At 42.8% G+C, this 12,337-nt stretch overlaps 1 protein-coding gene across 4 annotated transcripts in view; it reads right to left on the reverse strand.

The window, feature by feature from the left end:
* The window catches only part of TEX2 (testis expressed 2), a 103,168-nt gene that overhangs the window by 37,408 nt on the left and 53,423 nt on the right, over positions 1 to 12,337 (reverse strand). For all 4 annotated transcript variants that reach the window (XR_004280656.1, XM_032321699.1, XM_032321697.1 and 1 more), the window contains exons 3-4: positions 2,700 to 2,900; positions 1,419 to 1,758 (exon numbers count right to left, since the gene is read on the reverse strand). Coding sequence is in view for 3 of the 4 variants with exons in the window: in XM_032321699.1 (XP_032177590.1) it covers positions 1,419 to 1,758; positions 2,700 to 2,900 (541 nt within the window). In the remaining variant the exon portion in view is untranslated. The remainder of the gene's footprint in view (positions 1 to 1,418; positions 1,759 to 2,699; positions 2,901 to 12,337) is intronic.

Genomic DNA, 12,337 nt, shown 5'->3' on the forward strand with positions numbered 1-12,337 from the left:
CTAAGTCGACACCCAACGAAAATGCTTACAAACGATTGTTTAAGAAAATAAGGTTATAGGGGCGCCTGGGTGGCTCAGTGGGTTAAAGCCTCTGCCTTTGGCTCGGGTCATGGTCCCAGGGTCCTGGAATCGAGCCCCACATTGGGCTCTCTGCTCGATGGGGGACCTGATTCCTCCTCTCTCTCTGCCTGCCTCTCTGCCTACTTGTGATCTCTGCTGTCAAATAAATAAATAAAAATCTTTTTAAAAAAATAAAAAAAGAAAAGAAAAAGAAAAGAAGGTTATATTATAAAGGTACTTCCTATCTTTTCCCTAGAAGGGAAAAATACCCTCCCTTCTAATAATAGCTCATTTTTTAGAACAGTTTTTAGTCTTCTCTAAGATAATTCAGAGGAACTGAAAGCCATGAAGTCCATGTGGTAAGTAAGTACCTTTTTTTTTTCCTGGTGATCACTTAGGGTCAAATACGGAGCTGCCACACCCCCAGACAAATGGAAAATGGGCAGAAAGCTAACTGTTCACCCACAGCTCACAGCAATTCCAGACCTGTCATCTTTCATTCAAAAAAGGTTTTTATCAAGCACTTTCTCTGGGCCAATTCCACATGAAAAGAAGAATGAGACATAATCCCTGCCCTTGAATTTGGGCACCTACGCAAATAAATCACAGCTCTGTAAAATAACCATTGTAACTGAAGCGTGACTGAAGGGCTTTCAGGGCCGAAAGGAGGAGGTGCTCTCTCTGCCCAAGAGAGCCCCAGGACCGACTTCCACAGGTCGTGTCCTCCAGGCTGCCTCTCAGAGAAACAGCTGGCATTTTCCTGGTACAGGTGGGGGCGGGGAGAACATTCTAGGTAGAGGGAGGGACATATGCAAAAAGCGATGACAGGGGAACGCTGGATGTCTGGTTCAGTGAAGGCCCAAGTGGGCTACATGGGGCAGAAGGGACAGGAAATGAGCAGAGGCTCATTCATCAGTACAAATTTGGGGAGTCAGGAGACCAGAGGACTCTGCATTTCTGTGGCGATCTGGGGCTTGGAGAACCTTATTCGGGGCTAGGAGCTTGAGAACACTAGCCTGATATGCTGTCCTGACTCACCCGCCTGCTTATCCTCACCAGGGTTCTCCTGATGTTTCTCTCAGAGAAGTCACAGTATGTACAAATAAATATAACAATAAGGAACCAATGATGGCAAAAAAACCCCACACATCTTCAAGTTGTTCCCTCACAGGTTAAATGATCCAGTACAAAGGGTTACAGCGATTGGCCTAAAAGGTGAATGGGTCCTGAGGACACTCCTCAGGTGGCACAGGGTCATCGGTTCGGGATGGGCTTCCTTCCTTCCTACCTGGAAATCTCTGTCCGTTCTCCTATGGACCCTTTAAAAACACCTGGGCATCTAGCACACATGTCATTACCTGGTTTATTTGCAGAGACACCAGGGGCCTTCTTGATTTCCGACTTCAGTTTAGACGCCAGAACAAACCGCCTGAACCACTCCTCTTTCTCTCGGCCAGTTCTCCCAAAGAGATAGAGTATCTGGTCTCGCTGGCCAGATCGGGTTCCCTCCTGAGGATGGGGTGGCTTCTTGGGGTCCTCGCTTCCCAGCTCTCGCTCAGCTGGAGGCTTTTCTTCAGAAGTCTCTTTATCAGTCTGGGCCTTAGACATAAAGTCATCTTGTCGACCAAGCTCAATACAAATGGGGTACTTTTTATTCCAGATTCGTTTTCGAGCCAAACTTTTGGGTACAAGATAAATCTATGGGAAAGGGAAATGATGGTTGACATACAAAATTAAGAACTGGCCACACTGTGCAGTAATACTATGCAGAACACAAATGCAAACTTTATAGCCTTTTTGACTAAGATAATGAGTGCAAACTACCACCTGTCTACAACGTGAGTATAGGAAACTGGGAGAGAGTTTTAGAAGTGACTTGTTATTCTTCGAACGCATTCCAGAAGTAGATGTTTAACAATTCTGCAAGAGTTACAAGCATCTATAATTTTTAGGTAACAGTGGCACAAAAATTATTTAGGAGGTTATCATCAACTAAGTTTCATGACCTGGACCAACCATACATTTGAAAAAAAAAAAAAAAAGTTTATCAAACTAGATCTAGATGAAGCTCAAGTTTATCATTCTTAAGAGCGAACTTATACAAAAACTATTTTAAATACTTCTGTCATTTGAGGTAAATTTAAAGATCATTTCACATGAGTTATAACAAGAGAAAACCTACAGCTTTTTGGAATAACAGACAATTTACATTTCTCAACAACAGTAGTATATAACACTTACCAAATGTAGTTATTTTGCATTTCCATAATTTTCACATATACAGAGTCCTCACTCATTATTACCCTAGCACCACCACACTTGGTTTTTTGTTGGACTGAAAAAGTTAAAAGTTAACTCTCAAAGTCAGATAACTATGTTATGCCTTTGCTCCTCAAAGTGTGGTCCATGGACCACCAGTAGCAAGGGTATCACTTGGGAGCTCATAAAAATGCACTCTCAGGCCCCACCCAGAGTTACTGAAATAGAATCTACATTGAAAAAGATGCTTGGGTGATTTGCATGAAATTACATACACACATACAACACACACATGCCCTTTTGAGGAGGAAAAATGCAGTAAAACAATCAAGATTCCAAATGCTTTTTTCATTTCGGTCTCTCAAATTGGCCAGGCTCACCTTGCTGTCTGAAAGGTCGTAGATTTTCTGGCTGATGTAGGTAACCTCTGGCTTTGTTTCATTGTAGCTTGCCCTCCTGGATATATTTTTATTGGGCTTTGAAAGTCTTAAGGTCCCGCCCTCAAGTCGAACAAAGACTGAATGTGTCAAAGTTGCATGGTAAGTTTCTGGATCATAGTTGTAAATCTCATTCATCCATCCCTGATGGAGAAAAACTTGCATTAGTAAAATTAGAGTAAACAGAAATCCTATTTGATACAAAAATGAAGATCACTGAGGTCGATGAGACTCTGAAACCAAACCTGACTGTGACGCAAACATCGATTCACTGGTGACTGGGAGTTGCTCAGACAGGTGCAAAGCTTGAAGGATAATCAGTGTAGAGCTGTAAACTGCTAGGTTTCTGATAACTAAAAATGTGGATATGGGGGGACTAATGATAAAGTCCATTTCTCTAAATAAACAGTTCTTTTCTTTTTTTAAAAGGTAACAAGCGAATCAGGAAACTCAAAAGTTTTATTCATGTAAATAGAGCAAGTCTTTCAGCCTAACCTCCTCTCAGGGTGAACACTACTACCCAGTCTGGTCTTCTTCTTCTTCTTTTTTTTTTTTTTTTAAAGATTTTATTTATTTATTTGACAGATCACAAGTAGACCGAGAGACAGGCAGAGAGAGAGAGAGAGGAAAGCAGGCTCCCCGCTGAGCAGAGAGCCCAACGCGGGACTCGATCCCAGGACCCCGAGATCACGACCTGAGCCGAAGGCAGCGGCTTTACCCACTGAGCCACCCAGGCGCCTGCAGTCTGGTCTTCTTAAATCAGCCAAACCCATCCTCTTCTCACTCACCTGCAAACAATCTTTGGAATTTCACAGATCATACTAACTCATGCTCCCATTCCAGGACTGAGACCTTCCACTCTATTTCTAGCTCACTGAAATCACACAGCAAGGCAGATGATCAGAAATTAGGCATTAAGAATTACAGATATGATCAGGGGCGCCTGGGTGGCTCAGTCGTTAAGCGTCTGCCTTCAACTCCGGTCAGGGTCCTGGGATCAAGCCCCACATCGGGCTCCCTGCTCGGCGGGAAGCCTGCTTCTCCCTCTCCCACTCCCCCTGCTTGTGTTCCCTCTCTCTCTGTCAAATAAATAAAGTCTTAAAAAAATTACAGAGATGATCAACAGTATGTCACAATCCAAAGAGATATATAGTAACTTAAATGAGTAAAATTGTGCCCCAGCTCTCCACCCCCCGACCCACCAGTCAACATAAATGAACGTATACACTGATCTTCACATACAGCACATACATTAAAGTGTAAGGACTAACACACCATAAAACTATGGTAAAGCTCCTCTCATAGGGATGATCAATATTCATCATTTAATACTCTACCTGTCCCACTGTCCTTTTTCAGATGATACAGTGGCCCAGATCTTTTTAAAAGAAGCTCTCTAGGGAATTTTAATTGATTCTCTTCCATACTCTTCATTTTCTTCTTCTTTTTTTAAAGATTTATTTATTTGAGAGAGAGCATGTGCACGTGGTAGCAGGGGGCAGAAGGAAAGGGGGAGAGAGAGAGAGAGAGAGACTCTCCAGCAGACTCCCCACTGAATGAGGTCAGTCTCATGACCCTGAGATCCTGGCCTAAGCAGAAATCAAGAGTCTGACGCTCAATCAACTGAGGGGCCACCCAGACGCCCCTCTACTCCCCTTATTTTATAAATGTTTTTGAACCGAGCAGAGAGGTACTAAAAATCACAATGCAATTGGGAATGTCCTTCTTTTCAAATAACGGCCATTTCCACAGTGAGTACTTGGGTCTCACACTTAAGTATTGACCTGTGAAATTTATGACACAATTACACAGTTTTATGTATCTTTTTTTTTTTTTTTCATGAGTTAGGAGTAGCTCTCCCTCCTCCCAATGCGTTGCTGCATCTATTAAAGTGTTGAATGACCAAGCGCCTGGCGACAGGGAGAGGGTGTAATCTAGATGTTGCAATGATTAGAGCAACGAAATGAAAAGAGGGACAAGCAAGACAGTGGGGCCTGCAGTGGACTGTACAGTTAGAGCATCAGTTTGGGAAGGTTTATTTCGCTAAGTATAGAACTAAGGACATTCTTTGGTTCATAGTTTTTTGTCTTTTTCCTTAGTCTGTTATTATGGTAAAGTATTTCATTGATTTTTGAATGTTGAACCAGTCCTGCATTCTTGGGAAAATTAGGTATTGGTCATGATGTGCTGAAGCTGGGTTCCACCAGCTCATGAGAGCTAATTCTACACGCTTCTTCCTGATTCCGTTGTCAGGGACCTCACACTGGTAGCTTACAGCTGGCCACGGTGGGAGTTTTGTTCGTTTGTTTTTTGGTGGAAGTTTTTATATCATGGAAATCAGTGAAAAGTACAAACAGGGCTTCCCTTTGATCCAGAGAGCCATTTTATCAGCACAGTACTAATATCCTTTTTTACACTGTAGGATTTGGCTTGCTAATACTTTGTTCATTTGTCCCCCTAAATTCATAAGGGAAATTGGTCTACAGTTTTCTTGCAATATCTTTCAATATTAGCTAGCCTCATAAAATGAGTTGGGAAGTGCTCCTTCTCCTATGTTCTGGAAGAATTTGTATAAAATATTTCTTCCTAAAGGTTGGGTAAATTTGCCAAGGAAGCCATCTGGGCCTGGAGTTTTCTTTATTGAAAGGTGTGAAACTATGAATTCAATTTATTTAATTTCTACTGGAAATTAGGCTATCTATTTCTTCTTGAGTGAACTTTGGTAGCTTGTGTCTTATAAAGAATTTGTCTATTTCATATAGGTTGCTAACTTGTGGGCATAATGTTGTTTGTAATATTTCCCTATTATGCTTTTTAAATCTGTAGAGTCTAGTAATATTCTTTTAGTCCTAATATTGGTAATTTGTACTTCTAAAATAAACACTTAATGCTATTACTTTCCCTCTAAGCACTGCATCAGCTGCAATTTTTCATATGTTGTATTTTCAATATCATTTGATTAAAATATTTTCTACTTTCCCCTGTGACTGTCTTTGAACCAACAGGCTAAGGAGAAGTGTGCTGTTTAGCACATACAGTCTCCACCAGGGATTGCTCTTCTTGAATTATTTCACTCTGAGTGTACATCTCCTGCCTAGAATAGAGGCTTTTGAGGATACACGGCATGTGAGATACCCTCCCTGGGGTCCATAATTACATCTTACCTAAGATGTTAAACCTTTTTTTCCTCTGATTCTCGAGTTATGATGATCATAATTTGATATACGTCAAACATTTCTACAATAATATCTCCATATAAAAGATTTTTCATTTGTTTCTAGCTATGTGAAATTGGGGAGGTTTATTTCGCTAAGTATCTGGACATGTAAAAAAGTCAACAGAAGTAACACGATACTGGAATTTTGGACAAAATACCCAGCATTATAGTTGTCATCATCACCAGACCAGAAAGGCAGGAAGAAAAAAAAGTTAGGCATATTATGAAGTTATTCTCAAATAACAGGAGAGTCTCTGAGAAATAAAGTAATGTGAGCTGTAGAGGGTCTTCCCTTTTGAAACTCTGAGACTGCACAGGTTAACTGATCTATGAATGAGAGACATTTGGGAATAAAAGGCTGTTTCTCTCCAATTGCTTTCATTTTGCCTTTCCTAATAAGTCAGAAAATGCAGAACTGTTCAGGGAAGCACTGTCGAATGGAAATATACACGAACCATAAATATGTACCATGAAAACACATAATTTTAAATTGTCTAGTAACCATAATAAAAAAGCAAAAAAGCAGGTGAAATTAATTTTAACTATGTTATTTAACTCAATACAGTCGACCCTTGAACAACATGGGTTTGAACTGTGCAGGTCCACTTATGCACAGATTTTTTTCAGTACATACAGTATACTACTGTACATTTACTTTGTCTTCCTTAGGACATTCTTAATATTTTCTTTAGCTTATTTTAAGAATATGGTATACAATACATATACTGCACAAAATATGTGTTAATCACCTCTGTTAGTGGTAAGGCTTCCTGGTCAACCATAGGCTATTGGTAGTTAAGTTTTGGGGGTCGAAAGTTATACAAGAATTTTCAATTGCACAGGGTGTCGGTGCCCCTATCTCCCACACAGTTCAGCGGTCAACTGTGTATCCAAATATTATCATGTAAACACATCACATTAACATTATTGATTATATTTTACATTCTTTGTTTAGTACTAAGTCTTCAAAATCCAGCACATATTTTACACTTAGAGCATGGCTTGGTTTGAACTAGTGGCACTTCAAGCGCTCAATGGCCCCATGTGGCCAGTGGCTACTATATTAGCACACAGCCGACTCGTGGGTTCTGCCTTTTCGAACCTAGACACCTGGCTCAAGCAGAATGATCAAAATCCCCCTCTCTTCTCTTGCCGACACTTCCAGGATTCTAAATTTTATTTTACATTAGGTCATCGCTATGTCCGTCCAATATGGGACTCAAAGTCATGACCCCGAGATCAAGAGTCATACACTCTGCTGACTGAGCCAGCCAGGTGCCCCTCTTGCTGACACTTCCAACATAAGCAGTTTTATGCTGTGTTTTACTAGGTACTCTACAGAATCACATGAGAGAAGATGGTCTAAGTAATCTCCAGATGCAGCATTCAATCTCAGAAATTCAAAACCACTTTAAAAAGCTAACATGTGGGGCACCTGGCAGGCTCAGTCAGAAGAGAATGTGACTCTTGATTGGGGTCATGACTTTGAGCTCCATATTGAGTATAGAGATTACTAAAAAAAAAAAAAATAAACTTTAAAGAAAAGCCAACATGCAATCTTAAAAACTAAAGAATCAGAGTAAAAGTAATCTAAGTAAAAGGCTGAAGTTTTTGAAAACTGTTACAGTTCTATAAGGTCATTAAGACACTCAATCTGCAAACAAACTTACATTAAATTTTTAGCTTATTCTTCTGTTTTTTAGCAGAAAAGAAGATAGGCTACAGAGGCACATGTGTTAGATCACACTGCTTCAGCTCATCTGTTTACAGGATTACCTGGTGAAGAGCCATCACTCCGTACTAGTTTAACAAACCGCTGCCCAGCTACTATTCCTGTATCTGGTTAACAAGGGCAAACACTTCAGTGCTTTGGGGATTTGCTCCTGACCCAGCAGCCTGAGCTCCTACCCAACCCAGAGAGCCAGCCCTCCAGAGTTGTTGCCAGGCTGCAGCCTGTGACCCGCTCCCCCACCCCCAAAGTGGCCACAGTTCCAAGATGATATGTGGTCATCTTTGCTCACTGCTCTGACAGAAAACAAACAGGTCACCGTCTACCGTTTGCCAAGTTGCAGAAATACTAGAACAACCTGATTTAGAGGCACGTGGAGGAGAAAAGAGAGTTTCAAGTCCTAACCAGTTCGGGAACATAACCCCACACCTGTCCCACGAGTGGACACTGGGTAGAGGCAGGAGTAGGCCTAAGAAGAGAATCTAGGAGATGCCTTTCCTCAGGAAAGGTCCAGGAGGCTCCAAGCTGCCTTCTTCTGGTTCAGGGCTGGCTTGAGCCTCCTCCCCATCACCTGCTCCTTTCGCAACCACCACTGGCTGCGTTCCAACACAAAGGGCCCTGTGGCTTCTCTTTCCTTTTTATTTTCACAGTGCCTGTTCCCTAAACTACCATTTGCTTTTCTTTGTGTTCAGGAGCTATCAGAGGCTAAAGCCCAAAGCTGCCAACAGATAAATACAACCCATGAATCAGTATTTCAACTGCATGTCTATTGTGAACAATCATTTGTTAGCTTCAGTGAGGCCTGACCTTGACCATACATGACAGACTGCTGGTCAAAACACGTGCATTGCAACCTGCCCACAAACATTAGCAGAACTGCCGAGCCTGGCACACCTAAGTTCCAATCCTGGCTTCACCACTTGCTAACTGCCAAGTTGGGTGGTCCTTATCCTTAGATGCTTGGTCTTCTTGCCTGTGAGGGGGTCTAACCCAGCTTCGTGCCTCCCCCCTCCCCACCTCACCCTCTTGCTCCAGCTGTAATGAATTCCTCCACGCTAACAGTGCTTTAGTGAGGTACAATCTTCATACATAGTAAAAGGAAAAACTCTTACCCATGAGATTTTTAAGATACTAATGTTTGTAATATTCGCTGACATCTGAGCTCACATTATGATCTGGGCACTTCAGCTGCACTAGCTACTTCTGCCGATTACTTAAGATCTTCTAAGTGAGCAAGATACTGAGAGGGGTTAAGTGATTTGCCTAAAGAGGGGTTAAAAAAAAACAAAAACAAAAACAAAAACGTGGCCCAGCAAGGGGCAAATCCAGGACTTAAGCCAAATTTACCTGACTTTGAGGCCCAGGCTCCTACCTTCCCTCCACAGCACGGCCCACCTTCCGTCTGTCCACTCAGCCATCCCACAGGTCATGGCGAAGGTGACACTTTTCCCAGGGAACCTCTCTGATCACCTAGCTCTGTTGTCTACTGCCTTCCTCCTATCACTGCACCTGTTAACTGCCTGGTCTACTTGTGTACAAACACGGCAAGACAATCAGAGTCATAGCACACGTTCACTGACCGAGTACCTGAATGCACCCTGATTCAGACGGCCCCCGTGAGGGTTACAGGGGATCTGTACATCAAGCACAAGTGAGCAGGACAAGCGGTGTGCCCTTCATGGCCTGGAAGTATTGTTCTATTCGCAGAAGCGGAGAGAAGCACAGAAGGAGTGGAGAGCGCAGAGGCCGGCTGAGGTTATTTTGAAGCAGAAGGCTTGGTCACTGCTCCCAAGGAGAGAACCAAGTTTTAACTGCACAAAATAGAACAAGAGAATAAGTAACCTCAGGAAGAATCTTAAGAGTAAAAGGTGTTCAAGCTTTTCAGGGCAGAAACTGAATTAGCTACTTCTCTATAGCACAGAGAGGTAGGTGTTGTGACTGGTGCTCAGGTTTCTTGATTCCCATGCAGGGCTCCTTCCAGAACATTATGAGGTTTGATAGGAAAACTTGAGTCACAAGGCTGCTACTTGACCTGCATCAGTCAGGCATCCAGGATGCTGATGGCCATTGGAAGGTTCTGGCCAAGAGGTGGCCAGGCATGATTCTCCTGCTTCTGTCCCCTAATGCGCCTTACTGTCCCCAAACCACTCAGGCTGCCCTTGCAGAAAGTGATCTCCCAATGCAAACCCCACTGGCTTTTGATACCTTCAAGTGGCCAAACTTTTCCAGCCGTTTGACCAACTCCTTAGATAAAGCTGCAAATGGAATTTCCAGACCTAAGCAGTCAAATATCAAATCTAGCGAGCAGTACAGCAACTTCAAGGCCTTCCCCAGTTCCCCATATAGTACCCAGCTGTCTATTGCTTAGCTGTTCTACAATTCTTAACCTTACTTAACAAGTAAGATACTTCTCCAGTTTGGGGTGCCTGGGTGGCTCAGTGGGTTAAGCCTCTGCCTTCGGCTCAGGTCATGATCCCAGGGTCCTGGGCTCGAGCCCCACATCGGGCTCTCTGCTTGGCAAGGAGCCTGCTTCCCCCCACCTCTCTCTGCCTGCCTCTCTGCCTTCTTGTGATCTCTGTCAAATAAATAAATAAAATCTTTAAAAACAAAAAAGGTATTTCTCCAGTTTTACTTTGTTATGAGACATAGGAGGGAGTATAAAGAGACTGAGTATACAGTTAGCAACTCATTCCATTTCAACAGCTCAACTAAAAAACTCAGTGATGCTCTCAACCCACACTAAAGCAGCTCAGACAAGCCTCGTTTCTTTCAGATGCTGGAACTGTTAAAATGGAGACAGTTGCACGCACTGGGGGACAATGACCACAGTCAGCTGGCCCGCAGCTGTCTGGCCCACAGACTGGTCCTGTGATCCTGTCTGTAAAAGGTCAGGGGTTTCTCTTCAATTCTCCACTGGATTTAGAAGCCATATCTGGCTGAAAGTACAAACCACAATCTATAAAGGGACTCATTTAACACTCAGAAAGATTAAAAGCTGCAATTAACCTTTTGCAAAATAATAAAGTCTGGAAGAACTACTATTGTGTTCACTTTCAGTTACAGTGCCAGTCAGGAGGTCAAGACCAATGCTCTCTCTTGGTCAGCTTGATGCTGTGCTGACCAGAGCGATGCACCCGAGGAAGCGATGGGGCTTTCTCTATCTTCGGTGTCGTGTGGGCTGACATCCTGCTGTCACATGGCTGTGCTGGCATTTGAGGCTGTCTGTCACTCAGCTCCCCTACATCATTCCTTCACCTAGCCTATCAGGAGAGGAACAAATCCTAAACATAAGGACAGAGCCAGGGCCCGAGGCCCCGGCTGCTGGAAATCCTCTGTGAAGCTGATAAAAAGGGTTGGGGACTTTTCTTTTGTCCCCAGAACTAGATCATAAGCATAAGCAAAAGCAAGAGTCTTCTCTTGGCAGGTTTTGACCCTTTTTGATGTATTAATGGTTTAGAACTGGAAGTCATCAGTTAAAACACGATCTCACAGATCATGGACTTAGAGACTATGGCAGAACAGTCTACTTAAATTTACAGAACGTTAGATACAAATTTTATTTTACCCATAAAAGACAAAAAACCCTACAGATATATAGACTTCATAGTATGAATGACAGCCTCAAGCAAATAGTCAACATTCAAAACAGATGCTACGCAAAGAAACCACCAAGAAGGGGAAAAAAAAAAAGTCCATTAGGGGAGAGAAGCACCAGCATCAATACCATCCACATCCTCCAACAGCCCACTCCAAGGTCACCTTCACGGCCACGTCACTAGAAGCTGTGGAGTCAGAGCTAAAGCCACAGACTCTGCCTGGCAAAATGGCCCTTATCTCAGCTTTTCCCATCCTTCAGGGCAGCATCTACTCAAAGAACACTTTTTAGAATGTACTGGCAAATAGTAGAAGAGAAAATGAGCATTCAAAAAAAAAATGTTTTTTGGGGCGTCTGGGTGGCTCAGTGGATTAAGCCGCTGCCTTCGGCTCAGGTCATGATCTCAGTGTCCTGGGATCGAGCCCCACATCAGGCTCTTTGCTCAGCGGGGAGCCTGCTTCTCTCTCTCTCTCTCTCTCTCTCTCTCTGCCTGCCTCTCTGCCTACTTGTGATCTCTCTCTCTCTGTCAAATAAATAAATAAAATCTTAAAAAAAAAATGTTTTTTAGAGAAAGAGGAAGGGGAGGGACAGAGGGAAAGGGAGATAGAATCTCAAGCAGACTCCAAATATACCCAGTGCAGGGCCCAACGTGGGGCTTGATCTCATGACTCTGAGATCACGACCTGAGCCCGTATCATGAGTTGGATGCTTAACCAACTAAGCCACCCAGGCGCTCCTGAGAATTCAAATTTGACAGAAAAATAACACGATCTCAGATGAACCACTGAAATAATCAAGGTCTGATCTACACTAACACATGATAAACATTAAATCATTATCAACAAGTACTGAAATTACAAGACAAGAGATTAGCAAGCCAATAAATTAGGAGCCTCTAAAATTGTAGATCACACAGACCCACTCTCTCAGATCCACTATGCCCACAGTTTCTCTCCTTACTCCATAGATGAAACCTGCAACAAAACTAAAAAGCATGGTCCTGGAATACCTAGCCAGAATCCAGAATATATTTTCTCAAG

This window comes from Mustela erminea, chromosome 18, assembly GCF_009829155.1.
Source record: "Mustela erminea isolate mMusErm1 chromosome 18, mMusErm1.Pri, whole genome shotgun sequence".
In the NCBI taxonomy this organism is placed as follows: domain Eukaryota; kingdom Metazoa; phylum Chordata; class Mammalia; order Carnivora; family Mustelidae; genus Mustela; species Mustela erminea.